A 27,465-nucleotide genomic window follows, 5' to 3' on the forward strand; every position below is an offset into this window, starting at 1 on the left:
AATCCAGGGGTTAATGCTTTACACAATTGTATGATTAGCTTCTGATCAGCTTTCTCGGCAAATAGTATTCTTCATTGCCATGGAACACATGGCAGATGCTTGTTTTCAGGATGCATTATAAAATATCAGATCTGAAAATAGTGTAAAAAATGTGGGAGTCAATAGTTATCCATGGGTACTCAGTGTTTTGCTGATTGCCACCAGTGTTATGCCCGAAAATTCAATGCCAAGACATGTCCGGTTTAGCATTGAATTTCCGGTTTTTCGGAGGCGGCTAAAGCATAGTCTGTTAAATGCAATATTCAACACAACTGTCTTTGGGGCACCACCTAAAAATACAACGGTGTTTTATGCAGTCCTATTTATGCAGTTATCCTAGTCGGTTAAGTGCGAAATATTGGCAAAACTGGCTAAGTGCCAATTCTACCTTTGGAACACTTGCAAAGTACCAGTTTCGGCTTGGGCACTAATTGGGCATTTTCTATCCAGTAAGGGCCACTGAATATGCCCAGTTATACCTGGACAAATGATTTAAAGGGCAAGGAACCATTTCTTGCTGTTTAAATTACTTTGATTATTGACCCCCTTGTTTTCAAATCTTATGTGCACTCTAATAATTAATGTAAATGAATTAATTAACTGTGCCACAGTTGTTATACCTACAGCTGTGAAAATGGCATTAGTATCAGCATTAGCAAGGTCAACAATGTTGCCATGATTTCAGTCCACAAAGATTTAGTGATTTTTCTATCCTGTAGGCTGGAGGGAGACAAGTCAGTGCAGGTTTAATTCCACCCTCTCCCCAAAGGACCAGAGGTAGTCAAAGAGCTGCCATGACTCCATGGAGCCTGTCACCAGGGTAGAGGAGGAGACCATGTCCCAAAGAATTTAAAGTCTATATGAGTACTGGTGGCATAGCTCAACAGAGATCAGCTTACACTGAGAAAGAAGTCCGATGAGCAGAAGGAAAACTGACAGGCCAAAAAACAAAGTCATGGGGCTTATTTACTAGCTGCAGTACCACAGCTGAAAACCTGTCATCTTATTTGTTACAATACTCTACAGTTAGGTGACACGGTATTTTATTTACTTGAAGGAAATATGTCACTTTTTTGCTTAAGACATTTTGGACTGGATTCTATACATGGCGTCTAAAATGTAGGCGCTTTGTAATAATTCGTGTAGCGCTAGTCTATAAACCTTGTCTACAGTAAGACGCAGTTTATAGAATAACACATAGGCCAAGGGAATGTATGTGCATTTAGGTACAGCCATTTACGCCACTGAAAACCTTGTGGAAATGCCCAAGCCTAAACGTACACACATTCCCCAAATTCTCTATCAAAGTGTGTAAATTTGATTGACACACCTGACATGCCTACACTCATCCCATGGCTGTGCCGCCTTTTCAGCTACACGCATTGGAATTTATGCACACCGCCTCTTAGAATACGCCTAAAAACAAGCATGCGTGAACTCCAATTATTGCCAGTTAGTGATAATTGGTTGTTATCAGCCAATTATCATGACTAACTGGCGCGTTACTCAGTTGAATAGCACACATAAATTGGCTGCACGCACAATTTAATGCGTTCTATGTGTCACACCTTATATAGAATCTGGCCCTTTGTAGGTTAAGTATTCTCTTGGACATTCCAGTTAGAACTTCAAGAAGAGGAATGAAATGGTATCCCCTTGCTTCCTCAGGGATCCTTTTACTAAGGTGCGCTGAAAAATGGACTGTGCTGGTGTAGACGCATGTATTGGATAGATGCAGGTACATTTTTCAGCGTACCTGCAAAAAAGGCCTTTTTTTATGGGGGAGGGGGGCCGAAAATGGACATGTGGCAAAATAAAAATTGGTGCGAATCCATTTTGGATCTGAGCCCTTACCACCACCCATTGACTTTGCAGTAAGGTCTCGCCTGTTAACCGGGTGGTAATGGTCTACGCCTGTAGAATGACGATTACCGCCCGGTTTCCACCACTCGCCGGAAAATAAAAATTATTTTCTTGCACGCATAGAGGATGCGTGTAAAAAACCAAAATTTACCACCCGGGCCACACAGTAGCCAGGCAGTAACTCCAAATTGACACGCATTGGGAGCGCGTAGGTGCCTACACAGCTTAGTAAAAGGGCCCCTCAGTTTCTCAAAAAGGAAGAGACTGCCCTATGTGGATGGCCTTGTTGAATGTAAGAAAAGCTGTGCAGAAGAGCACATTGTTTTTAGTTCTGTGGCAGTTTGTTCTGTTCTGAAACCACAAAAATTCAATTTTACTTTTTTGTTGTCAAAATATTCCGTAAAAATACTTACCTTTGATATATCTTACCAGATGTTTAGTGTAGTGATTTACAGGCTGCCATACAGTACTGCGGGGTTGTTTAAAAAAATTTATTTTATTGAGGAATACATTAGTAACACCAGCTATTTATTTGCAAACTTGTACTTTATTGTGTCTCCTAAATGTCATCTTTTCTTGGATGATTTGCTATGCTTGATCTTCAAAGACAGATGAGTTGAATTTTATAGGTTCAAAGGATAAGCACAGGGAAGCTGACCATAGCTTTATAGTACCACATTAGTACTGGAAATTCATTACCTTAAATAATGGTTTTGTGTGTCTCTCTGAATGATGTATCAAACAAAAAAGTGAGGTGAATACCAAGAGGATATTTATTTATTTATTTATGACATTTATATCCCACAATATTCCCGCTCATGGGCAGGCTCAATATGGCGTACAATAATTAATAAGCAATCAATAGTACAAAGGATATTCAATATTCAAGGACCTTTGTTGTAGCGATCACATAAAGGGACCCGAAAAAGCCGTGTTTCAGCACATGGGCCTACCTCAGGGGTCAACAAGCCTAGTAAAGATGAAATAGAATAGTATAAATACAAAAATATACTTACATGATTGCTTACATTAAATATAAGTAAAATGATAAAATGTAAGAGTGTTATACATCAAAAATAATGAAAACTTATTCATCCACAAAGCCATAAAGAGGCAGTGCATGCACAGCACGAGAGTATTAACAAATATTCTCATGCCAGTAGTGCCTAAAAGATAATAATAACATAACATGTGCTATCCATTAAAATGTTATGATATTAATAAGCACCAGATTTTATTTATATAGAAGGGAGCTCACAATCAAACTCTTACATATATGCTCTACTTCAATCTATTTCTTTTCACCAGTGTACCATATATCTCTCTAGGATCCCCTGAATCAGGAAGTCATAATATTTTTTTAGGATCAGTCAGATCAGCGTACCCTCCCCTAGTAAGGCTAAATGAGCCTAGCATATGTCAATAAAGGGGTGTATTGCAATCCTCATCAATCCTTAAGAGTACTTCCTTCAGCCATTTCTTATATCTTTCTTTTTTGAAATATTTTTAAGCTTAATAGCGTTTTAGTAGTTATATAAAGCTTTCCCAGTTATTATACATAACAATTTCTTATTATATCCAAATACTTAGCTTTTAACTTCAGCTACAGCTTTAATTTTCTTTGTATATGCAAAATTGGAGACCAGATGTCAACCGACACAGATCCATGTTTCGCGTTAAAAAACGCTGTTTCAAGGTAGTCTCCACAAATGTATTAAACGATCTCCATCAAAATGTGTCATGATTTAATGACATATATAACATATAATATCTACTAAAATGTGTCATCATTTAAAAATATGGATGGATATGAGATTCTTCTAAACAAGATAGTGCCCAGAGTAACAATGAATCAAAATACCTGTCAGGCTAATGTTAGTGAAAAGGAAGCTTGAATCCGAAGGTTTTAGTGTCCTTTGCTGTGCAAATCACTGTGCCTTCTAAATTGAAAAAGCACACTATGAAGCAGTCTGAACGTCGATAGAGACTTACATAGAATTAAACAATACTTCACAAATATTGGTGTGGTTAAGAAAACGCGGTATTAAAGCAACACTAATGTATACAATGCCAATGCACAGAACTCCCCTCTAGGGTGCCCCATTGCTTTCCTGGGATGTCTGGGGGACCAGTCTACTAAAAATTCTGGCTCTTCCTCAGTAAAGTAAAGTCATGAAAACAGCTTCAGTGCTTCTTGGAAATCCACTTTATCACTATTCTGATACTGCCGCTGTTTTAAGACTTTTCAGTTAGAATGTGCAGCAAGCTTTTCTAAAGGGCCATTTTACTAAGGTGCGCTGAAAAATGGCCTGCGGTAGTGTAGATGCGTGTTTTGGGTGTGCACAGAATTATGTTTTAGCGCACCTACAAAAAATGTCTTTTTTGCTGAAAACGGCCGTGCGGCAAAATGAAAATTTCCGCTCCTCCATTTTGGGTCTGACACCTTACCGCAAGCCATCGACCTAGTGGTAAGGTCTCATGCAGTAACTCGGCGGTAATGGGTTACTTGCGTCAAATGCCACTTGACACGTGTAGCTGGTGCGCGCCAGAAAATAAAAAATATTTTTCAGACGTGCATAGCGGACGCGTGCCAAAATTGAAATTACCGCAAGGGCCACACGGTAACCGGGCAGTAACTCCAATTTGGCGCACGTTGGGCGTGCGTAGGCACTTATGCGGGTTAGTAAATGGACCCCTAAATTAACTAGAGCTAAATTGACACTGGTGTATTATCATTATGTCACCATTCTATTTCATTGACATCCCAATCCGTATGCATGCACACCTTTTGGGAGACATTTGAAATATATTTTTTACATTAGCATTGTATACATTAGGGTTGTTTTAAATCCGCATTTTCTTAACCATACCGATATTTGTGCAATATTGTTTAATTCTATGTAAGTCACTATCTATGTCCAGACTTCTTCCTTTTATGTGATTGCTACAATAAAGGTCCTTGCATTTTGGATATCCTCTTGGTATTCGCCTCACTTTTTTGTTTGATGCTCAGTTTTCCGTGAGGACTTTGTCTCCCTCCTCTTCCTTTTTTCTCTGAATGATATCCCATTGATTATTTTTCTCTCAGTGTGTGTTTGCAGCTATAGGAAGAGGAATATATGTATATAATCTTCAAATGAAACGTGTGATTGCTTACCAGAGGACTGCTCATGACTCAAATGTGCTGCATATTGCTAAATTTCCAAACAGGTACTAAAGCCTATTTCTTTTTGTATTGAACTACTAACAAGAAGTATGTTTTATGTTAGACTTGTGCTCTCAAAAAACCAGAAAAGATTTACAGCATAATACTGTATTTTTAGGGTGTGAAACCAGCAGCATGTGTATTACAGAACAAAATTTGTAAAATGTTAAGAGGTGCATATCCTGTGTTAGTCATTGGTTCTGAGTCAGTTTCACTAATTTTATATAGGTGCTGTCAATTGTACAGAAATAATTTTGTTTTGGACCTCTGTGCTTCTCTGCCCTTTAAAGGGAAAAGATATGTGAGGAGAAATGAATGATAGGTTGATTAGTAGGGGAGTTACTAAGAATGCAAGGTTCAACATAAGGAAAAGGATCTAGGTGTCATCATTGATGATACATTGAAACCCTCTGCTCGGTGTGCAGCCATGGTTAAGAAGCAAATAGAATGTTAGAAATTATCGGGAAAAGAATGGAGAACAAAACTGAGAATGTTATAATACCATTGTTTTTCTCTGTGGTACAACTGCACCTCGAGTATTGTGTGCAGTTCTGGTCACCACATCTCAAAAAAGATATAGTAGGAAATTATAACATACAGAAACAAAAATTAGGCAGCATTATATAAATCTTAGCCCACAACGTAGAGAAGGGAGAGAACTAATGGAAATAAAATCTATAGGAAGATGGATATACTACTACTACTTAACATTTCTAGAGCGCTACTAGGGTTACGCAGCGCTGTACAAATTAACAAAAAAGGACAGTCCCTGCTCAATGGAGCTTACAATCTAAAGGTCGAAATGTCAAGTTGGGGCAGTCTAGGTTTCCTGAATAGAGGTATAGTGGTTAGGTGCCGAAGGCGACATTGAAGAGGTGGGCTTTGAGCAAGGATTTGAAGATGGGCAGGGAGGGGGCCTGGCGTATGAGCTCAGGGAGTTTATTCCAAGCATGGGGTGAGGCGAGGCAGAAAGGGCGGAGCCTGGATTTGGCAGTGGTGGAGAAGGGTACTGAAAGGAGTGATTTGTCTTGAGAGCGGAGGTTACGGGTAGGAACGTAAGGGGAGCTAAGGGTCGAGAGGTGGGGGGGGGGGGGGAGGCTGCACATTGGGTGCATTTGTAGGTGAGCAGGAGAAGTTTGAACTGTATGCGGTACCTGACCAGAAGCCAGTGAAGTGACTTGAGGAGAGGGGTGATATGAGTATATCGGTCCAGGCGGAAGATAAGACGTGCAGCAGAGTTCTGAACGGACTGAAGGGGTGATAGATGGTTAAGTGGGAGGCCAGTGAGGAGCAGGTTGCAGTAATCAAGGCGAGAGGTAATGAGAGAGTGGATGAGAGTTCGGGTGGTATGCTCAGAGAGGAAAGGGCGAATTTTGCTGATGTTATAGAGGAAGAAGTGACAGGTCTTGGCTATCTGCTGGATGTGCGCAGAGAAAGAGAGGGAGGAGTCGAAGATGACACCCAGGTTGTGGGCAGATGAGACGGGAAGGATGAGGGTGTTGTCAACTGAGATAGAGAGTGGCGGGAGAGGAGAAGTGGGTTTGGGTGGGAAGACAAGAAGCTCGGTCTTGGCCATGTTCAGTTTCAGGTGGTGGTTGGATATCCAGGCAGCAATGTCGGATAAGCAGGCCGATACTTTGGCCTGGGTTTCTGCAGTGATGTCAGGTGTGGAGAGATAAAGCTGGGTGTCGTCAGCATAAAGATGATATTGGAAACCATGGGATGAGATAAGGGATATCAACAGCATTATATAAAAGAAGAAAAAAATAAGTAAATAAACCCCCCCAAAGAAAAATAAATTCACGGACCTAAGGGGCCTTTTTACTAAGCTGCAGTAAAAAGGGCCCTGCGTTAGTGGTGGGAACTGTTTTTGCCACGCGCTGAGGCCCTTTTTACCTCAGTGCTGTCATGGTGCAGTACCTTCAGCAAAATAGTTTTATTTTTCTGGAAGATGGTTGACTTTCAGCCTGAAGGTCACAGGTTTAATATAACATCAGAAAGATTTTATTGAAGATACCGCATGTAAACAAATTGCCCGACACAGGCCGTGTTTCGCCCACCAAGGGCTGCGTCAGGGGCTACAATAAACAAACAGATTGAATTATAATAAATAAAACATCAAATTTAAAATATAAAAACAACATACTTAAAATATAAAAACAACATCCACCGTAGTTTCTCATATATTCATGAACAAATAGATAATGTATAAGGTATAAAATGATAAAATGTTATACATATATAAGGTATAAAATGATAATTTGTTTACATGCGGTATCTTCAATAAAATCTTTCTGATGTTATATTGATCTGCTGGCTTCTTTTTCCATATTGGATTTTGCAGATCGTTTGCCTTGTTGTTTTTTTAGGTCACAGGTTTAAGGCTGGTTTGTGCATCATATTAGAAACTGTGGCCCTCAGCTCCTTTCTATGAGGCATATTTTACTTCCCTCTCTCATATTGCTTGCCTTGATAAGCAGTTCTTGATAAACACCAAAACCCACGTCTCCTCTTCCCCCATTTTCTATCTCAGTTGATAACACCCTCATCCTCCCCGTCTCATCTGCCCACAACCTCGGAGTCACCTTTGACTCCTCCCTCTCCTCTGCGCATATCCAGCAGATTGCCAAGACCTGCCGCTTCTTCCTCTTTAACATCAGCAAAATTCGCCCTTTCCTCTCTGAACACACCACCCAAACTCTCGTCCATGCTCTCATTACCTCTCGCCTTGACTACTGCAACTTACTCCTCACCGGCCTCCCACTTAGCCATCTATCACCCCTTCAATCTGTTCAGAACTCTGCTGCACGTCTCATATTCCGCCAGAACCGATATACTCATATCACCCCTCTCCTCAGGTCACTTCACTGGCTTCCAATCAGATACCGCATTCAATTCAAGCTTCTCCTTCTTACCTACAAATGCATTCAGTCTGCTTGCCCCTCACTACCTCTCTACCCTCATCTCCCCTTACGTTCCCGCCCGTAACCTCCGTTCACAGGACAAATCCCTCCTCTCTGTACCCTTCTCCAACACCGCCAACTCCAGGCTCCGCTCATTCTGCCTCACCTCACCCTATGCTTGGAACAACCTTCCTGAGCCCTTACGCCAAGCCCCCTCCCTGCCCATCTTCAAGTCTTTGCTTAAAACCCACCTCTTCAATGCTGCATTTGGCACCTAACTCTTACCGTTCAGTAAATCCAGACTGCCCCAATTTGACCGCCCCTATCGGACTGTCCGTTCACTTGTCTCTTAGATTGTAAGCTCCTTGAGCAGGGACCGTCCCTCTATGTTAAATTGTACAGCGCTGCGTAACCCTAGTAGCGCTTTAGAAATGTTTAGTAATAGTAGTAGTAGTAGTAGTAGTTATACTATGCTACAGTGCCAAAGGTTAGCTGTGTTTGTTTCCCACAGCAGCTCTGCTCTTCTAGTTTTGCTCTCTGACATTGATCAAACTATTGCATTCCAGTTCCAGCTTCCACTGTATCTGTGGCATCTCTAGCTAGCTATTTGTTGCAGTGTCTCTAAGGCTTTTATTGCATTTTTGCACTTTTTCTTCAATATAAAGAAAGTTCAATGTAGACAGCTGGCTATATTCAGAGCTACTTCAATTTAGCCTGCACTTCAATTTTCCCTGCACTTCTCCCTTAGGAAGCATTTCCTTTTTCCTCTTTGGTCCCCTCATCTGCATTTTCTCCTTTTGGCCGTTCTGAGTCCTCATGTTCAGTTCCAAGCTTTGCCTGTCGGCATGGCTATGGCTCCATTCACCTTTTCCTAGGTTTGGGAGTTTTGCGTTATTCTCCGCAAGGACAGCATCAGAGTGCACCTCGTTCTAAACGAGGTTCGAGAGTTTATCTTCCCAGGTCTTCTCGGAATCCTTGAGCTGGGTGGTCACCCTTCAAATGAGCCACCTCATCCCATTCCAGACAGCTGTGGTATGATTTTTTTTTCTTGACCAAGAACTGGAAGATCTAGGTTCAGACTTGGGTGTGCAGTCTGCTCAGGGCACTGAGTCCTCAGGCCTGGCTATGCATTCATATTTTGGGTTCTGTGGCAGACACTTTGGAGGTAGTGTTGTGGGTGGTGCTTATAGATGGCATCTACAGCTGTTGCTTCTTGACGGGTCGTCTTCTGTGTTCCAGGAGTGTCAGCAGCAGTGTCTTCTGTTGTCTGTTCTTGGTACGCCTGTGCATGAACTGGTGGTTTTGCAATTCTTTCCTGTGGAAGGGATGACTTGGCGCCTCCACAGTGGTCATGGATGCGAGTCTCCCGGACTGGAGAGCCCTTTGCCTCCTCCTTCTGTCTCCGGGGTGGTGGATGGGACAGGGGACGGTGTAACCGGTCTCCCGCCTGGATCTGCTTTTGGTGCTGTTCGTCTTCTAGCCTTTCAGGACACATTGCAGGCCAGGTGGTGCTTGTGCAGTCTCCCTCGTCTGGACTTTCTTTTGGTTCTGTTCGTCTTGTAGCACTTCAGGACACATTGTGGGCTAGGCGGTGCTTGTGCCATCGGATATGATGAGGCGGTGGCTGCTTCCTTGACAGAGTGGGTCTTGGAGTCAGACTGTGGCCATCAGGGAGCGGCGACTTCCCACCCTTCTTAGGGATTGCTTTGGTACATCCCACCAGTTCTTGGATTCATCTGCTGCATACGCTAAGGAAGGTAAAATTATGCCTTACCTGCTGATAATTTTCTTTCCTTTAGTAGCAGCAGATGAATTCAGGATCCGGCCCTTTGTCAGCCGTGCTTGTTTTGCCTATCTGTTCTTGTCCTGGTCTTTAGTTTCCAAAAAAAAAAAAAAGGAGAAGAGGAAAGAGAACAGAAGCCACTGAAGAGGACTCCATCGCAGTTGTGGTTTCTCTTAAGGCAGACTGACAAGTTTCTGTTTTGTATGGTTGGTGAGGAAGGCTTCCTGGTTTCTTGTCTGATTCTGCTTGGTGATGAGACATGTACTGAGGTGAAGGAGGAGCTAGCCATCTGGTATCACTGCCTTCAGCTTTGTAATCTCTATCTCCACCTGCTGGTAGATGGACACAACCCACCAGTTCTTGGATTCTTCTGCTGCTACTAAAGGAAAGAAAATTATCAGCAGGTAAGGCATAATTTTACCATTTATAAGTTATCTCAGATAAGTGTAATAAAGACTTGAGGGAGAAAATGAAGATCCTGATTAAGCCATAATCTGTTATTAATAACAGTGTTAAAAAGAGATGTGCTAGATTGCTCAGAGATGGTGCAAAATGAGGAAGAAGTGTCTCTGCATAGTACAAAGATAGACTGACAGTATCACCAACCAAGTATCTTAATACAGAAGTAAAAATTGTGTATAAACTTCTCTATTAGTTGTTAAAACTTCTAGAGCAGGCTTGTCCAACCTATGGGCCACGGGCCAGAATCTGGCCCACCAAGTGCTTTTTTCTGGCCTTCGGAAGCTTAGCAATTCTTGTGATGTTTACTGCGGTAAACTAGGTGAGGGTAAAGAGACTGGGGAAGGAGGTGGGGTACATGAAAGAGAGAGAGAGAGAGACTGGGTGAAGGCTGGGGGGGGTGGGTACATGAGAGAGACTGAGAGAGAGAGATTGGATGAAGGCTAAGGAGAGTACATGAGAGAGAGAGAGAGAGATGAGAGAGAGAGAAAGACTGGGTGAAGGCTGGGGGGGGGGGGGGATACATAAGGGAGAGAGAGAGAAACCGGTTGAAGGCTGGGAATAGGACAATGCATTGATGTATTGTACTACTATTTGACAAAGCATGTGGGGGAAAACATAACGGTATGCTGGCCCTTCAAATGTTATAGCTTATAAAATGTGGCCCCTGATAGAAAAAAGTTGGACAAGCCTGTTCTCTAGGATAAAAATGATAGTGTGTAACAGCAGTGGACATATCCTGGAAGTTCCAGCTTCAGATATAACTTAGGAGTGAAGTAAATCACCAACTATAATAGAAAACTTCACCAATTCTATGTGGTGTAAATCTTACTTCTGAGTATACATTCATTTGGTAGGAAGGAAAATGCCTCAGTTATAGCACAGGCAAATTATATATTTGTCTAAGACTTTCATCACTTGCTAAAAAAAACCTGCCTCCATCCAAAAAATATATATTCTCTAAAACAGTTCAATATTTAATTGTTCAAAACTGAGGCTTTTTCATTCCTACAGAATTGAAGATATTGAGAAGTTAGCTCTAGCACCAATACCTTTTTTAGCCTGTAAAGTGCCACCAGCCGCTTTGTTGTATTATTTATTAAGTTAATGATAAGAGAGGAGGACACGGTGTCCAGGGAAAAATAAAGGGACCACCAACATTTTTCCAATTAACCCAAAATGTCCTACTGCAGCAGAAATGTCTTCCTGAAATTCAAGACATTTCTGAGTACTTTATTTTTCAACAGGATGGAGTTCCAGCGCATCGAGTTCACAAAACAATTATGCTGTTAATGAAACCCCAGAATTTATTGAACCAACAGCTCAGTGGCATTAAAGACTTTGTGAATGTATATAAAAAAAACCCCATTATACTAATGTATTTTCAAAGGTTATACTAAATGTTTAAACAATTGCAAAGTATTTTGAAACTATGTAAGAGATCTTGTTTTTTTTATGGAGCCCTGTATATAATAAATCCTTCTTGTTTATGTTGAATGAATTTGTTGTCACAACATATTAGTGCCAAGTGATGAGAAATAATTTCTATGCACATAGAACTTGGCATTAGCCTTCCATTGTGTTGCTTGTAAGACTAATGAAAAGAAAGGCAAACATGAAAAAGACTGTCACATAGGGATATGAGAATGAGTGTGCACTGCATCACCAATACAACAAGTGTTAAACTATTTTTCTTTTGTTTTTCTGAATGTTTTCTGTCCGTATTCAAACAGACAGATAATTTCGTGTTCAGAAGATGGTAGTGTCCGCATTTGGGAGATAAAAGAAAGGAAGCACCCCTCAGCTGAAGCTGTTCCTACAGGTCTGTTATCATTTCCAAATTGAACAGGAAAATCACAAATCACAAAATATTCTTCACTATGTGTTCAGTATTTAAACAGTTCTCAGGACAACAGTACTTGCAATGTCAAAAATTAATATAGGAAGGAAAAGCCTCAGATTTTATCACCTACCCTGGCCACCGTTTTGTAGTATATAACTGCAGCCTCAGGGGGAAATGGATTTTTCTGCAAAGTGCTCTGCGGTTCACCAACGACTCTTGAGTGAAGGATATTTTATGATTTGTGTATACACTTCACTCCTTCATAGTTTGGATTTTACAGTGAAATGTCATCAATAGTGGTCTTATAAAAATAATAACAATGTATCTGTTTATAGTTATGTTAAAAGAACAGTAGTTTCAAAATTAATTTGTTGCCCTATATACCATCATAACAGATAGAGAATACTGAAAGTACTGGAGATATGGGGCTCGGAATTGCAAGTTCATTTGTGTTAAAGAAGATCAAGTTGTAACTTTGTAATGATTGAAGGAGCAGAAAATGTTTATTTTGCAAGAGTAGGAAGAATATATAGCCTTCACTTATGAGTGGCAACAATTTTAATTGCTTTTTTACACAGGTTGTCACTGTAGTATGAATTTGCGGAGCAGCTAATCACCATTAAGAACATAAGAATAGCCATACTCGATCAGACCAATGGTCCATGTAGCCCAGTAATCCTGTTTTCCAAAAAGTGGCCAAGCCAAGTCACAAGTACCTGGCAGAAACCCAAATCGTGGCAACATTCCATACTATAAATCTTAGGGCAAGCAGTTTCTTCCCCATGTCTGTCTCAATAGCAGACTATGGACTTTTCTTCCAGGAATTTGTCCAAACCTTTTTTAAACACAGATACGCTAACCACTGTTACCACGTCCTCCAGCAAAGGGTTCCAGGGTGTAATTATTCGTTGAGTGAAAAAATATTTCCTTCTATTTGTTTTAAAAGTATTTCCATGTAACTTTCTCGAGTGTCCCCTAGTCCTTGTACTTTTGGAACGAGTAAAAAGTCGATTTACTTCTACTCTTTCTACACCACTCAGAATTTTGTAGATCTCAATCATATTTCCCCTCATCCATCTCTTTTCCAAGCTGAAGAGCCCAAACCTCTTTAGCCTTTCCTCATACGAGAGGAGTTCCATCCCCCTTATCATTTTGGTCGCTCTTCTTTGAACCTTTTCTAATTCCGCTATATATTTTTTGAGATATGGCGACCAGAACTGAACACAATACTCGGTGTAGATGCACCATGGAGTGATACAAAGGCATGATAGTGTTTTCGGTCTTATTCACCATCCCTTTCCTAATAATTCCCTGCATCCAGTGTTCACCAAGAATGGTACTAAGCTTGGCTTTGTCTAGGGACAATGGGTACTACTACACAATAGATTTCTATAGAATAATACAAAAGATATATATATATCACACAGAGAATTACACAAAATAGGTATCTACTTATATATCTCTGTGAGTGCTGAAAAATATACCTGAGAACCAATCAGCCAAATTATCAGCTAAATAGACCACGTCCCTGAATCCAAGCCAGCCTTTGTCAACAAGCAATACAAGTCTGATCTCCCCACTGTAGAAGTAAAGCTGAAATCTCACCCTGAGTTATTGTTCCTTTTTATACTATAATAAAAAGATTTAAATATAAAATCGTAAGTGTTCGAGGCTTCTTCAGATAAGGATAAAGCCCATGGGGATGGGGCGGTGGTGGGATGGGGACAGAGACAGGCCCCGTATGGACAGTGCGGGGACAGAGACTAAACCTGCGGGGATGGAGTGGGGATTGAGACAGAACCCATATGGACGTGGACAAACTGTGTTCCTGTGCCATTCTCTGAGAGCTAGGAGCTCTTTGCATCGAGCACACACATATTACTGCTCACCAACTGGGTGATGATCATACATGTGACATTCAGTGCAAAAGATTGGATAGCACCCCTCTCACTGCTAGACTTCTGTCTCCATCTTAGTATTTTTGAGTTTTTCATTAATTTAAAACTTGCTAAGGTATTAAGGATATTAGTCTAATATATATATAAAAAAAAGTCTTTAGCTTATATGGTATATTGTGTTATTTATTTAGTGTTTTCTTCTTAGAAAGTAATGAAATGTAATTAAAACTCTGTAAGAGCACTTCTCCCTTGTTATCCAAATTAGAATAACTGACTATAAATGAAGAATTGTGCTAGGGGTGGGTGGAATTGAAGACTAAACTAGGTCCTGCTGTGCCTTTTAGAGGTTATCTGTTAATGTAGGCTGTGGCAGTAAGTTCAAGCTAACTCAGTAATAAGATTGTCCTTAATAACCTTTGCAAATATTCTGCGTCCTTACTCCTTAATTAACACCTAATTCAGGTCAGTAGCAGTGCTACCTCTCCAGAAGCCAAAGAACAGAAAATAACTGCCTTGTAGAACAAAACTTGAGCCTTGCTACTGTCCTTTTTGTTGTGGTGCTTTGAGCCAGCTTTTGCTGCCCTTCTGCATCAGCCCTTTAAACAGTAGTAAGAGCTTGTTTTTTCTTGCTTTTGTGTGCTCATGTCCCTGCATAACAGCCAGTACTGCCACAGGTTTAAACTCTTAAACAGGAAATACTTGTTCTTGCATTTAAACCTGTAGCATTGCCAGTGGCCATGCAGAGAAGAGAGAACACACTTGTCACTGTGAAAGATAAGTGTTGAGGCAGGCTTTTGATTCCATTGAGATTTTGTGTCCTGAGCCAGCACCTTACCTGGCTCAAAGTAATTTCAAGTCCTGGTGATAGGATGTGTTAATTAGTGTGAGTCCTTTCATGGACTTGTTAAAATTACAAATGAATGGTCTTTAGTATATTTAGAATACTGCAGCCCATATTATACTTGGCCTAAAATTGCATAATATGCTATGTGCCAATTGAATTGGCTACCAGTAATTGCCAGGATTCATCTTAAAATATTGTCTTTCATTTTTAAGATGTTATTTTGTACTAGTAAAAGAGCCCCGTTTCTGATGCAAATGAAACGGGGGCTAGCAAGGTTTTCTTCTGTGTGCATGTGGGAGTGTGTGTGTCCCTGCCCTCTGCCCTCTCTCCCTTCCCCTGTGCTGTCTGTCCTCTCTGTCCCCTCCCCCCTCAGAGTCGAGTCCTTCAGTGTTAAGTTTCCTGCTGTGCTGTGTTTATGTTACAGAGATAGTGAGGGCTTCTGCCCTCTCTCCCCTCCCCCCTCTGAGTCCTTCACTGTTACAGAGAGAGCGATTTGATTTTGTGCTTTGCTGTGTTTTCCTTCACTGTTTGTGTTACAGAGAGAGCGAGGGCGGGGCAGACACTCATGGGGAAAACTGATATCTCTCCCCCTTCACACTTAAGGCTGGAGGCTTCATTTAGAACGTTGGTGGTGCCTTTTATATATAGAGATAATATTCCATGCTGTATTTTATTTTTCTAGAGAAATGTCTTGAATTATAGCTATAATTTTTTCTTTTTCTTTTATTTTATTGCACAACACCCAAAACATTTTTTTTTTATAGTGGATGATTTATAAATCAAAGTAATACTGCAGGAAAGAAGACAGGGAAATTACAACAAAGAAGTTGTGTCATATGGGAAAAAAATAGCAGTAATAATACTAAGAAGGACCATACATAGGCGTTGACATAGGCATAATGACTGGGGAGCATGAAGTTCCCTTTTATATAAGCACGAACCCACCCCAGAGTTTTATATATCCCTTAACATAACCCCACTTGGAGCTTGGTCAAACCTACAGAGAGACATGCAACTAAGTGAGCCTGTACCACAGTTAAATAATGGCATAACTGGCTGATACTAACAGGGTTTACACCTACATTGTGATATCTTGGCCAGTATTAGGGTTTGATGTTACCCTTGTGTGAGCAGTATCAACTTAAATTTAAATTACATAAACAGAAATGGCAGAAAAGAGGTTCATGAAATGTTCAAAACCAATGCAAAAAGAAAATAAAGACAATTAGAGTCCAATTCTGACTGTCCATTCATAATAGAGAGTGTGTCATTAGCTAGAAAGGGAATAATAAGAAAACAAAATAAAATTGAACCTTTCAATCAGGATTATTGCTAAACTGAAAATAAAACAAATTATGAGTCTGTAATGTCCATAAATAGCAACTGTAGATCTCAAATTAATTCTCTCCTGATCTTGCTTGACAGTATTTGCCGGAGGTTCTAGTTCTGAGATGTTTTCAACAGGTATCAAGGAGTTGCACGACAATATCCTCATGGGTGATAGATCTTTGATGTTTGCACGGGCGTACAGGTCAGCAACAGCAAGTTCACTAGATCTGGTCGCTGTTGGTTAGTCTTGTCGGGGAAGGAAAAGGTGCCAATTGTCAAGCAGGTCTGAAAGTTCAAAGTGGATGTCCTGAAGTATAAAGAAATCTGGAGATTCAAGAGTCATAAATAGGCTGAAACAGGCAAAGTCTGTTATTCTCAGGAAACTGGGATTTCCAGAATGTATCCCCACTTCTGGCTTGCATAATGTGCAAGACAGATTGGTGATAGCTAATAATATATGGTGAAATAACAGTAGAGGCTAAGTATATGGAACAAAAGGGAAGGGTACAAAAAACAACAATAAAAATAAAAATTTGGAGATGATATTGATAGTTCAAGTGATTGATGTATGGAGGGTCAGGAATACATGGTGCACAAAAATAGTCAAAAAGTGCAGGCATTGCGTTGCAATCTATCGCCAGTAGGTATGGAATCTTCACCTGCGATGACTACCATTCACCAAGGGTTGGGCCCTTAGCTGCAGGAGGCCTGCAGGACTTACGAGTTAGATGATTCAGACATATGGACAGAGGAAAAAGATTCTTGCAACTCCAGTACATGGAGTGCTGGTGTCTTTTCCTCATGGACCAGTTGATGCATGTATCGAAACTCTCGCACCATAAGATTGTGCATCTCACACCGGGTAAAGTTGGGATCTGCGCATTTGTCCTTTAACCTGGCGATTCGTTTCAGGAACGTTGCCCTCAGTTCTGCTGCATTATGTGGTAGCTCTTCTCCGCTGACAGCTGTCCCCTCAGTGAGAGACGTCAAGGTGATTCCCGTATCCATCTGGGCAAAGGCAAAACTTAAACAGACCAGCAGTGCAACTTATGTGGTTAATTTATTGAAAGAAGTCATAACGTCTTGCGAGAGTCATGGAGAACAAGTGCGTAAATACAAGAATCAGAAAATGAGCAGTACAGGGGGAGAATTCAGACAAGGGAGGGTTAGGAGGCGGGCCGTGGGTATAAATGGGGGTGTGTCAGCAGCGGGGCCAGGGGAAGGGGCAGGGTAAGGAACAAAGCATTAAGAATAAAAATTTAGAAAACCACCCTGAAGTGTTTAAGATAAAAATAGGCTTAAAAAAAAAAAGAATGTACTGGGAAAACTAATGTATAACCAAAAGTTCCAAATCAATGTCTCTCTAAGAGAAGAAATATAAGAAAGGTCAAAATGGATTTGAATCATTAAATGTATAAAAATATTATACACCTGAATTGCAGCAGGGCATATTCAGATTGCAATGCAAGAAAAAGGTACCTTGAAAAAGAAAAATGGAAGGGATAAAAACATTTAAAAGTGCAGACACCCTTGATTGACCTTCACATAGAGTTTAAGTAACCCTTTGCAACCAGTCGAAGAAGTAGGAAAAAGCACATTGCTCCAAGACACAACCACAACATGACAAGAGCTAGTTGAATCAAGGAGAAAACCAAAGACGCGCAGCATAAATTCCAGGACAGCTGCAAGTCATACAAACAGTTTAGAAAAATCAGGCACCAGCGTTTCTAGCTTTCACTCTCCTGGAGAGGAAGAGAGAATGAAATTGCAACAGTTGTGACTTCCTGTATTAAATAGAAAGGAATCAGGAAGAAGAGCTCATAAATTTTTCCCTATCTGAAAGCTGCACCAACTCTCTTTGTAAGAATAGAATAAAATGATAGAACAAAGGTGGATCTGTGAGCAGTGCAAAGGTCTCCCCTGAATGGCCAGTCCAGGAGAGCATTACACATGCTAATAGTTTTTAAGTACTTCTGATTCCTGTAAATGAGGAATTGGCGAAACTTTCAGATCTTACACACCATAAACAGATTTCAAAAGGCTTTATATTCAAGCAGTTCCGCAGATGCAAACAAAGTCAACACAGAAGTTCATTATAGCATATGAACACATCAAAAATAAGCAATATACAGCTTCATTTAAAAGGGATCCCGTATGGACTTAAATGACATACATAAGTCGGTTAAGGTGTAGAAATAAAAAAACATAAAAGGAGCACCCTCCGGGGATTGCCCATCCCTGCAGCTGATAAGAAATCCCCAGGGAGGCTATGTATAAAGGCAAATAAATAACCTGCTGACTTAGTTAGGCTATTTGTATGGTACCATCAATATACACTTGCAATTTTAACCTTTAAAAGTATAGAATAAAGAACAGGGTTATTAACAGACCTATGTCACATGTAATAGAAACAGAAACATCACGCCAACACACATACATAGAAATGGTTTCTGGATACTAAATGAGGAACTCAATAGCGTGAGTGACTGTGAGCAACAAAATCGTGGGGTCTCGAAAATCAGTTTGGATTAGGGATTTGGCGACATTGTTTTCTAAATTTGTGTTGTGGCGGATGAGGACATGTAGCCGCGTAATGGCCTCATCTGACTCCTTTATCAGGCAGAACGCCTTAGATTTCCTGGAGTACAAATTATCATCATTGGCTAAAAAACCTTCCCACCTTCCTTAATAGTGTGTTTATTTCAAATCTTTAAGCAAACAAAATAACTACTTAGCTTTTAATTGTTAGCTTTTAGCTCGTGTCACTTTGCCAGATCTCATTTCCATAATGCTATTCCACTGTCGATAGTGGCCAAGGTTTCGTGACCTTCTTCAGGGCTTGAGGAGCAAACTGTCAAGGCAAAGTAAAAATCTTATTCAAACTGCAAATACAGTCCAAACTTTTATACAAAACCTACAATATACTTCTGCTTCTCACAGTTTATCGTGGTAACTGGATCCCTACATTTCTAGCACAATATGGCACCCTTCCTTTTAAAACCTGACATCAGATGCCAGCTGGAGCTATCCGCCAATCTGCTTATACTAAGGTGATTTTCCAAAAAAAAAATAACACCATTCTATTCTCGCATTTAAGCCTGCCGGCTCCATTGTTCTTAAGCGAAAAATCCATCTCTGTTCCGCTCGAAGTAAAGTCAATTGCCTTTCTCCTCCTCTTTGTACTGTCTCGATGTTTTGTAGAACTACATAACGCAAAGAGTCAAATTTGTGATTTTCACAATTGCAGTGTTCAGCAAATGAGGACGTGGTTTTTTTGGTGTTTATATTAGTTTTGTGTTCAGTTAAACGTATTGCTAACTTCCTAGATGTTTGTTCAATATAAAGCTTTTGGCAAGGGCATTTAATACAGTATGCAACAAAATCTGATTGACAAAGAGGTATAATTATATCGAAATATTATAACTTTGCCTGTTTGTGGATCAGTAAAAGTAGATGTAACCATCATAATCTTGCACATTTGGCATTTGCCACATGTCAAATGTCCCCGTCTTTCTACTGGAGGACCTCGTAAATTCAACGTGCTTAAAGCTGAGTGGCTCAATATTTGCAATACACATGTTATTAAATCTTTCTCCTCAGTTTCTTTAGTCTTCTGTTGCAGTAAATGTTCCCGGTTGTTATATTTCGCCCTTCTATAAGCAGTTCTTATCACTTGTCTCGGATATTCTCTTTCCAATAAACGTTTTTGTAAATCTTTAGATTTTTCGCTGAAATCATCGTCACCTGAGGAGATACGGCGATATCTTAGGAACTGTGAAAACGGTAAACTATCCCTTAGTTTTTTCGGATGGCAGCTTTTATAGTAAAGGTATTTCGATCTATTTCTTTCCTGAAAATAGTGGTCTCGAATCCATATTCTTCCTTTTTGATTCTAATATCTAGATATAACTTTTCTATCATAGTTGCTGTGAACCGTAAAGCTGGATTGTATTCATTAAGAGCTGATATAAACTTCAGTAAGTCTTCCTTACAACCCCTCTATAAGAAAAAAAGTATCATCAATAAATCTCACCCAGATATCTACATTTCCAAGAAATGGGGAAGTATACACATGAACTTTTTCAAATTGGCTATAGAGGGAGCCATGGTCATACCCATTTCTACTCCAGATTTTTGTTGGAATAACTTCCCATTAAACTGAAAGTAGTTTTCCTTCATGGCCAGAGATATTAATGAAATGATAAATTGAGTTGGGACTTTTAAATCATGTCTAGTACCCAGTATATCGGCCATAACCATTAAAGCCTCATTTTTGTGGTATCACTGTGTGTGGGCTTGTAACATCTAAGGTAACTAGCCACTCGATATCTTGATACTGTATTCTATTATTTAAATGATTCAAAAAATCTGTAGAATCTTTTGTATAAGATCTCGTAACTTCCACTAATGGTCTCAAAAAGGTGTCCACATATTTCGAAAGTGGTTCTAATGTCGAGCCTCTACTGGATACGATAGGGCGTCCAGGTGGATGGTCCAAAGTTTTATAGACCTTAGGTAGTGTATAAAACACTGGGATCTGAGGATTCTTTGTGTTCAAGAAAGCAAATGCCTTTTGTGTCAGAAATCCTTTCGAGAAACCTTCACCTGTGATTCTATAGATCTGTTCTTTCAATGAGTCTGTCAGATCTCATATTGGAATATGAAGATAAGCTCTTCATATTCCAAGAGATTCTATAACTGTCGATCAATCTCCATCTCATGTGCTGACCTGTCTTGAAGTACAATAGAGCCCCCTTTATCCGTTCTAATCTCATTGTTTTTCTGCAAGGCTTTAATCACAAATGTTTTCTTCTCTGGTGCAGTTAACATATATTTTTTTTATTTGATATCTCCACAGTTTCAATTTCCTTCAGCACCAATTGTTTAAAAATTAGAATTGCGGGGTCAGGGGGACAAGGTGGAATCCATTTCAATTTCAGCATGACTCTAGATATGTCTGTATTCTGTAATTCTTTATCATGAAAAAAAGATTTAATCTGCAAAAGACATAAATTTTTTTTTTCAAATCAATCCTTAACTGGAAAGCATCATAAAGGATGGTAGGACAAAAGAAAGTCCCTTTAACAGTACTCTATATTCATTAGTAGTGAGTGAGTATTTGGACAGGTTGATTAGAACTGAGTCCTTCATTGTTGTGATCGAGTGTATGGACGGTTCAGTCTAATTGTCAAATTGGTTCGATCTTGTCTGCCGCCTCGTCTCTCGACAAGACCTCTGGGGAGGCGCAGAGCAGAGGTGAACCAGACACTGAATCCAGACAGGATACCAGACATGGCAAATAGAGCACGCTCAAAACAAGGTGAAACAAGAGCCTAGCTAAAGCGAAAACCAAGAACAAAGGAATGACTCATATGGGCTGCAAGGCCGAATTGGAACCCACCCATAACAGAGTCCAAGCATACGGGCCACAAGGCCAAACTGGAACCCACTCATACCAGAGGGATGGGAAAAGAAACAGAATGGAATCTCTTGAACAAGTACTACTCAAGCAGTGCACACACTGCACTAATCAGAGCCACAAACAAGGGGTCAAAAGACCCTACACACAGGTACAAAGAAACTGAAGGGGAAAGGACAACCCCACTCAGACTCACATGGTAGAAACAACAAGAAAGGTAACAGGGAAAACCACACAGGGAGGTAGCTCAGGGCTGTGCTTAGAACCACAGCTATAAACAGAAGTCAAGTCAAACAGAAATCACACAGAGAGGTAGCTCAGGGCTGAGCTAGTAGTCCCAGCTAAATGGAAGAGCTGCCCACTTGTGCCACGTAGAGAGTCAGCTCAAGGTTGAGCTAGCAGTCACAGCTAAACAGAAGAACCACCCACTCAAACAGAAACCAAACAGAGAGGATGCTTAGGGCTGTGCTAGTAGACATAGCTAAACAAAAGAACAGCCCATTCGTGGCACACAGAGAGACCGCTCAGGGCTGCACTAGTAGTCACTTCTAAACAGTAGAGCAACTCACTCAAACACAAACAGAACCAGTCAGAGAGGAAGCTCAGGGTTGTGCTAGTAGACACAGCTAAATGAAAGAACAGCCCACTCATGCTACACAGAGAGACAACTCAGTGCTGCACTAGAGCAACCCACTCAAATTCAAACAGAAACCTCACAGAGAGGACTCAAACAAATGCACACAGGGAAAACTCAGAACAAGGCCACACAAAGGAACGCTCATAGCTGTGCCACACAGCACTCAAGGATAAGGGGAAGCCACTCATATGAACACTTTAGGTTGTGCCATACAGCACTCAGGGAAAAGGGAAGCCCCTCATAAGAATACACAAGGCTGTGTCACACAGCACTCAAGGATAAAGGGAAACCACTCAAAAGAATACACAAGGCTGTGCCACACGGATCTCAAGGATAAAGGGAAGCCACTCATAAGAATACACAAAGCTGTGCCACACAGCTCTCAAGGATAAAGGGAAGCCACTCATAGGAATACACAAGGATGTGCCACATGGCACTCAAGGGTAAAGGGAAGCCCCTCATAAGAATACACAAGGCTGTGCCACACAGCACTCAAGGGTAAAGGGAAGCCCCTCATAAGAATACACAAGGCTGTGGCACATGGCTCTCAAGGATAAAGGGAAGCCACTCATAGGAATACACAAGGCTGTGCCACACGGCACTCAAGGATAAAGGGAAACCACTCATAGGAATACACAAGGCAGTTCCACAGAGTCGAATAACAGACACTAGAGACAAAGGGAAAAGAAAGCAAACAGGGAAAGCTGCCTTTACATACACAAATCAGATAAGGAGCAATGCTCAGAAGACAAACACAACAGACAAAGAGTTAAACAGGCTAAAGGGAGGGGCTGCTTCTAATACACAAGTCAGAAAGAAGCAGGGCTCACAAGAGTACACTAACAAACACTGCAGACAAAGGGTTAAAGCAAACAAAAGGAAAAACAAATAAAGAATGTTCTTACCAGAACTCAGCCAGCACACACAGCTGGGTAGGAAAAGGGAAGGCAGTTGGAGAGAGAGCAGACACAGATGCACGGAAGTAAAGTAATCAAGGAAAGAAGCTGGCAACAACCGGCTGTCCGAACAGTGAAAGGTAACAAGGGAAACCACACAGGGAAACAAAACAGACTATGCTGGAGAGCCTAGTTAACAGGAAAGTAATCCATTCAGGTTCAAACCAGAACCACACACACACACAGGGAAACAAAACAGACTATGCTGGAGAGCCTAGTTAACAGGAAAGTAATCCATTCAGGTTCAAACCAGAACCACACACACACACACAGGGAAACAGAACAGGGCTTTCCTTGGAAGCAGTGGCGTACCAAGGGGGGGGGGGGTGGGGGCGGTCCACCCCGGGTGCACGCCGCTGGGGGGTGCCGCGGCGTGCCTGTCGGCTGCGAGTTCGCTACACTAAATTCTCTCGTTCGCTGCAGCTCCCTCCCTCTGCCCCAGAACAGGTTACTTCCTGTTCCGGGGCAGAGGGAGGGAGCTGCAGCGAACGAGGGAATTTAGCATAGCGAACTCGCAGCCGACAGGCGCGCGCTGCGGCCCCCCCCCCCCCCCAGCTGTGTGCACCGGTGGATTGTCATTTCGCCAGGGGGGAGGGTGCTGCACCCGGGGGGGGGGGGGGGGGAACGCATCGGCGATCCGCCCCAGGTGTCGTTGAGGCTAGGAACGCCACTGCTTGGAAGCAAAGATAACAGGCAAGTAATCCATACAGGTTCAAACCAAAACCACACACAGGGCTCAGGGCTGTGCCCAGAGGCACAACTAACAAGAAAACCAGTTCCCTCAGAATCAAACAACAACAAGAAAAGGGAAATAAACCTGTTACAAAGGCAACGCAGGAAGGTTCCCCGGGTCCTTATAAAGGAGTAGGCTGATGATGTCACAAGTAGGAAATGAAGCAGAAGCAGGGGCTTCAGAGACACCAAAGCAAGGCTTGACTAACAGAAAGAACAACAGCAGGAAAAAGGCAGACTGGAGAGGCCGCAGAGCTAGATACATAGAAACAGTAGGTCTGGACATAAGGGCATGGCCACAATCATGACAAAGATTAAAGAAACTGATGAGAAAAATTTAGTAACGTGTATTTTGATTCACGACTGTAGCTTCAAAAATGGCAACAGGAATTAAAAAACATTTGGATATTATCCAAACTATGCCAGCATTTTCAACTTCTCCGCTGTGCCTTTAGCAGGGGAAGAAACCTTAAAGAAATATTGAGCCACTCAACTTTAAGGACATTGAATTTACAAGGTCCTCCAGTAGAAAGACGGGGACATTTGACATGTGGCAAATGCCAAATGTGCAAGATTATGATGGTTACACCTACTTTTATTGATCCACAAACAGGCAAAGTTATAATATTTCAATATAATAATACCTCTTTGTCAATCAGATTTTGTTGTATACTGTATTCAATGCCCTTGCCAAAAGCTTTATGTTGAACTAACATCTAGGAAGTTAGCAATATGTTTAACTGAACACAAAAGTAATATAAACACCAAGAAGACCACGTCCCCATTAGATCTACACTGCAATTGTGAAAATCATGAGTTTGACTCTTTGCTACAAAAGATCGAGAAAATACAAGGAGGAGGAGATAGACAATTGACTTTACTTCAAGCAGAACAGAGATGGATTTTTCGCTTAAAAGAATAATGGAGCCAGCAGGCTTAAATGCGATAATAGAATGGTGTCACTTTTTTTGAAAATCACCTTAGTATGAGCAGACTGGTGGATAGCTCCAGCTGGCATCTGACGTCAGGTTTTAAAAGGAAGGGCACCATATTGTGCTAGTAATGTAAGGATCCAGTTACCACGATAAACTGTGAGAAGCAGAAGAAGTATATTGTAGGTTTTGTATAAAATTTTGGAATGTATTTGCAGTTTGAATAAGATTTTTACTTTGCCTTGACAGTTTGCTCCACGAGCCCTGAAGAAGGTCACGAAACCTTGGCCACTGTCAGCAGTGGAATAGCATTATGGGAATGAGATCCGGCAAAGTGACACAAGCTAAAAGCTAACAATTAAAAGCTCGTTGCTCGTTATTTTGTTTGCTTAAAGATTTGAAATTTACACAGCATTAGGTGGGAAGGTTTTTTAGCCAATGATGATAATTTGTACTCCAGGAAATCTAAGGCATTCTGCCTGATAAAGGAGTCAGATGAGGCTTTTTCCTTCCTTTTTGTAAGAAGTTTAATGTATAAAAAATGTATTAAAAATTTTTGGGATACATATCAATATACTTATTTGGGAGGATTTATGTTGTAGTTGACAAATTTTGTATTATTACCCTCATAGACCACTATTATATAATTTGTAGAGGTTTCTTAAACCAGATATGTCATACTAGGGTGGTGTTCTGCTTCTTAGGCCACGTCTCCATAAAGACGGATCCAAATGAAGACAATAAGAAGCAATATAGGCACTGACAACTCAGATGCAAAGCATTAATAAAGAAGACTCGAAGAGAAACTTGCCACAGAGGCTAAAACTCACAGTAACAACTTTTTAGGTACATCAGAAGCAGAAAAACTGCGAGGGAATCCGTGGGACCGTTAGATCATGAAGGAGGAAAAGGGGCGCTCAAAGAAGGACAAGGTCATAGCAGAGAAACTGAATGAATTCTTTGCTTCAGTCTTTACGGAAGAAGATGTGACCTGCCTGTACCGGAAATGGTTTTCAAGGGTGGTGATGTGGAGGAACTGAAAGAAATCTCGGTGAACCTGGAAGATGTACTGAGCCAAATTGACAAATTAAAGAGTAGCAAATCACTTGGATCGGATGGCAGATATCCAAGGGTACGCAAAGAACTCAAGTGCTGATCTGCTGTTAGTAATATGTAACCTGTCGTGAAAATCGTCCATAGTACCTGAAGATTGGAGGGTGGCCAGTGTGATGCCGATTTTTAAAAAAGGTTCTAGGGGTGATCTGCGAAATTACAGACTAGTAAGCCTGATGTCAGTGCTGGGCAAAATAGTGGAAACTATTATAAAGAATAAAATTAAAGAACACATAGACAAACATGGTTTAATGGGACAGAGTCAGCATGGGTTCAGCCAAGGGAAGTCTTGCCTCACCAATTTGCTTCATTTCTTTGAAGGCGTGGATAAAGGTGAGTCGGTTAATGTAGTGTATCTAGATTTTCAGAAAGCTTTCGTTAAAGTTTCTCTTGAGAGACTCCTGAGAAAATTAAAGCGTCATGGGATAGGAGGCAAGGCTGTGGTCTGGATTAGGAATTGGTTATTGGAGAGAAAACAGAGGGTAGGGTTAAATGGTCATTTCTCTCAAAGGAGGAGGGTGAACAGTGGAGTGCTGCAGGGATCTGTATTGGGACCGGTGCTACTTAACATATTTATAAATGATGGAAATCGGAATGACGAGTGAGGTGATTAAATTTGCAGCTGACACAAAACTATTCAAGGTTGTTAAAACACATGCAAACTGTGAAATACTGCAAGAAGACCTTAGGAATTGGAAGACTGGGCATAGTTACCTGATTCTAGGTCCACCTTGAGGGTCAGCAATCAAGAAAAAGATCTAGGTGTCATTGTAGATTATACGCTGAAATCTTCTGCTCAGTGTGTTGTGGCTGCCAAAAAACCAAACAGGATGCTTGGAATTATTAGGAAAAGGATGGTGAATAAGACCGAAAATACTATAATGCCTTTGGTTCGCTCCATGGTGCAACCACACCGTGAGTCTGGTCGCCATATCTCAAAAAAGATATAGCAGAATTAGAAAAGGTTCAAAGAAGAGCGACCAAAATGATAAAGGAGTTGGAACTCCTCTCATATGAGGAAAGAGAGGTTATGGCTCCTCAGCTTGGAAAAGAGACAGATGAGGGGAGATATGATTGAGGTCTACAAAATCTTGAGTGGTGTAGAAAGAGTAGAAGTAAATCGATGTTTTACTTCTTCCAAAGGTACAAAGACTAGGGAACACTCGAGGAAGTTACATGGAAATACTTTAAAAACTAATAGGAGGAAATATTTTTTCACTCAACGAATAATTAAGCTGTGGAACTCTTTGCCAGAGGATGTGGTAACAGCGGTTAGCGTATCTGTGTTTAAAAAAGGTTTGGACAAATTCCTGGAGGAAAAGTCCATAGTCTGCTATTGAGACAAACATGGAGAAGCAACTGCTTGCCCCGGGATTGGTAGCATGGAATGTTGCTGCTAATTGGGTTTCTGCCAGGTGTTTGTGACCTGGCTTGGCCACTGTTTGGAAAACAGGATACTGGGCTAGATGGACCATTGATCTGACCCAGTATGGCTAATGTTATGTTCTTA

The 27,465-nt window shown here is 41.0% G+C and overlaps 1 protein-coding gene across 1 annotated transcript in view; it reads left to right on the forward strand.

Annotated features, from left to right (window-relative positions):
- LOC115461883 (WD repeat-containing protein 41-like) overlaps positions 1-27,465 on the forward strand; it is a gene marked incomplete at its 5' end in the record, with an annotated part of 110,182 nt that overhangs the window by 74,521 nt on the left and 8,196 nt on the right. The window contains 2 exons of the mRNA XM_030191943.1: positions 4,991-5,112; positions 11,986-12,074. Coding sequence (XP_030047803.1) covers positions 4,991-5,112; positions 11,986-12,074 — 211 coding nt within the window. The remainder of the gene's footprint in view (positions 1-4,990; positions 5,113-11,985; positions 12,075-27,465) is intronic.

Source organism: Microcaecilia unicolor, chromosome 2, assembly GCF_901765095.1.
Source record: "Microcaecilia unicolor chromosome 2, aMicUni1.1, whole genome shotgun sequence".
In the NCBI taxonomy this organism is placed as follows: Eukaryota; Metazoa; Chordata; class Amphibia; order Gymnophiona; family Siphonopidae; genus Microcaecilia; species Microcaecilia unicolor.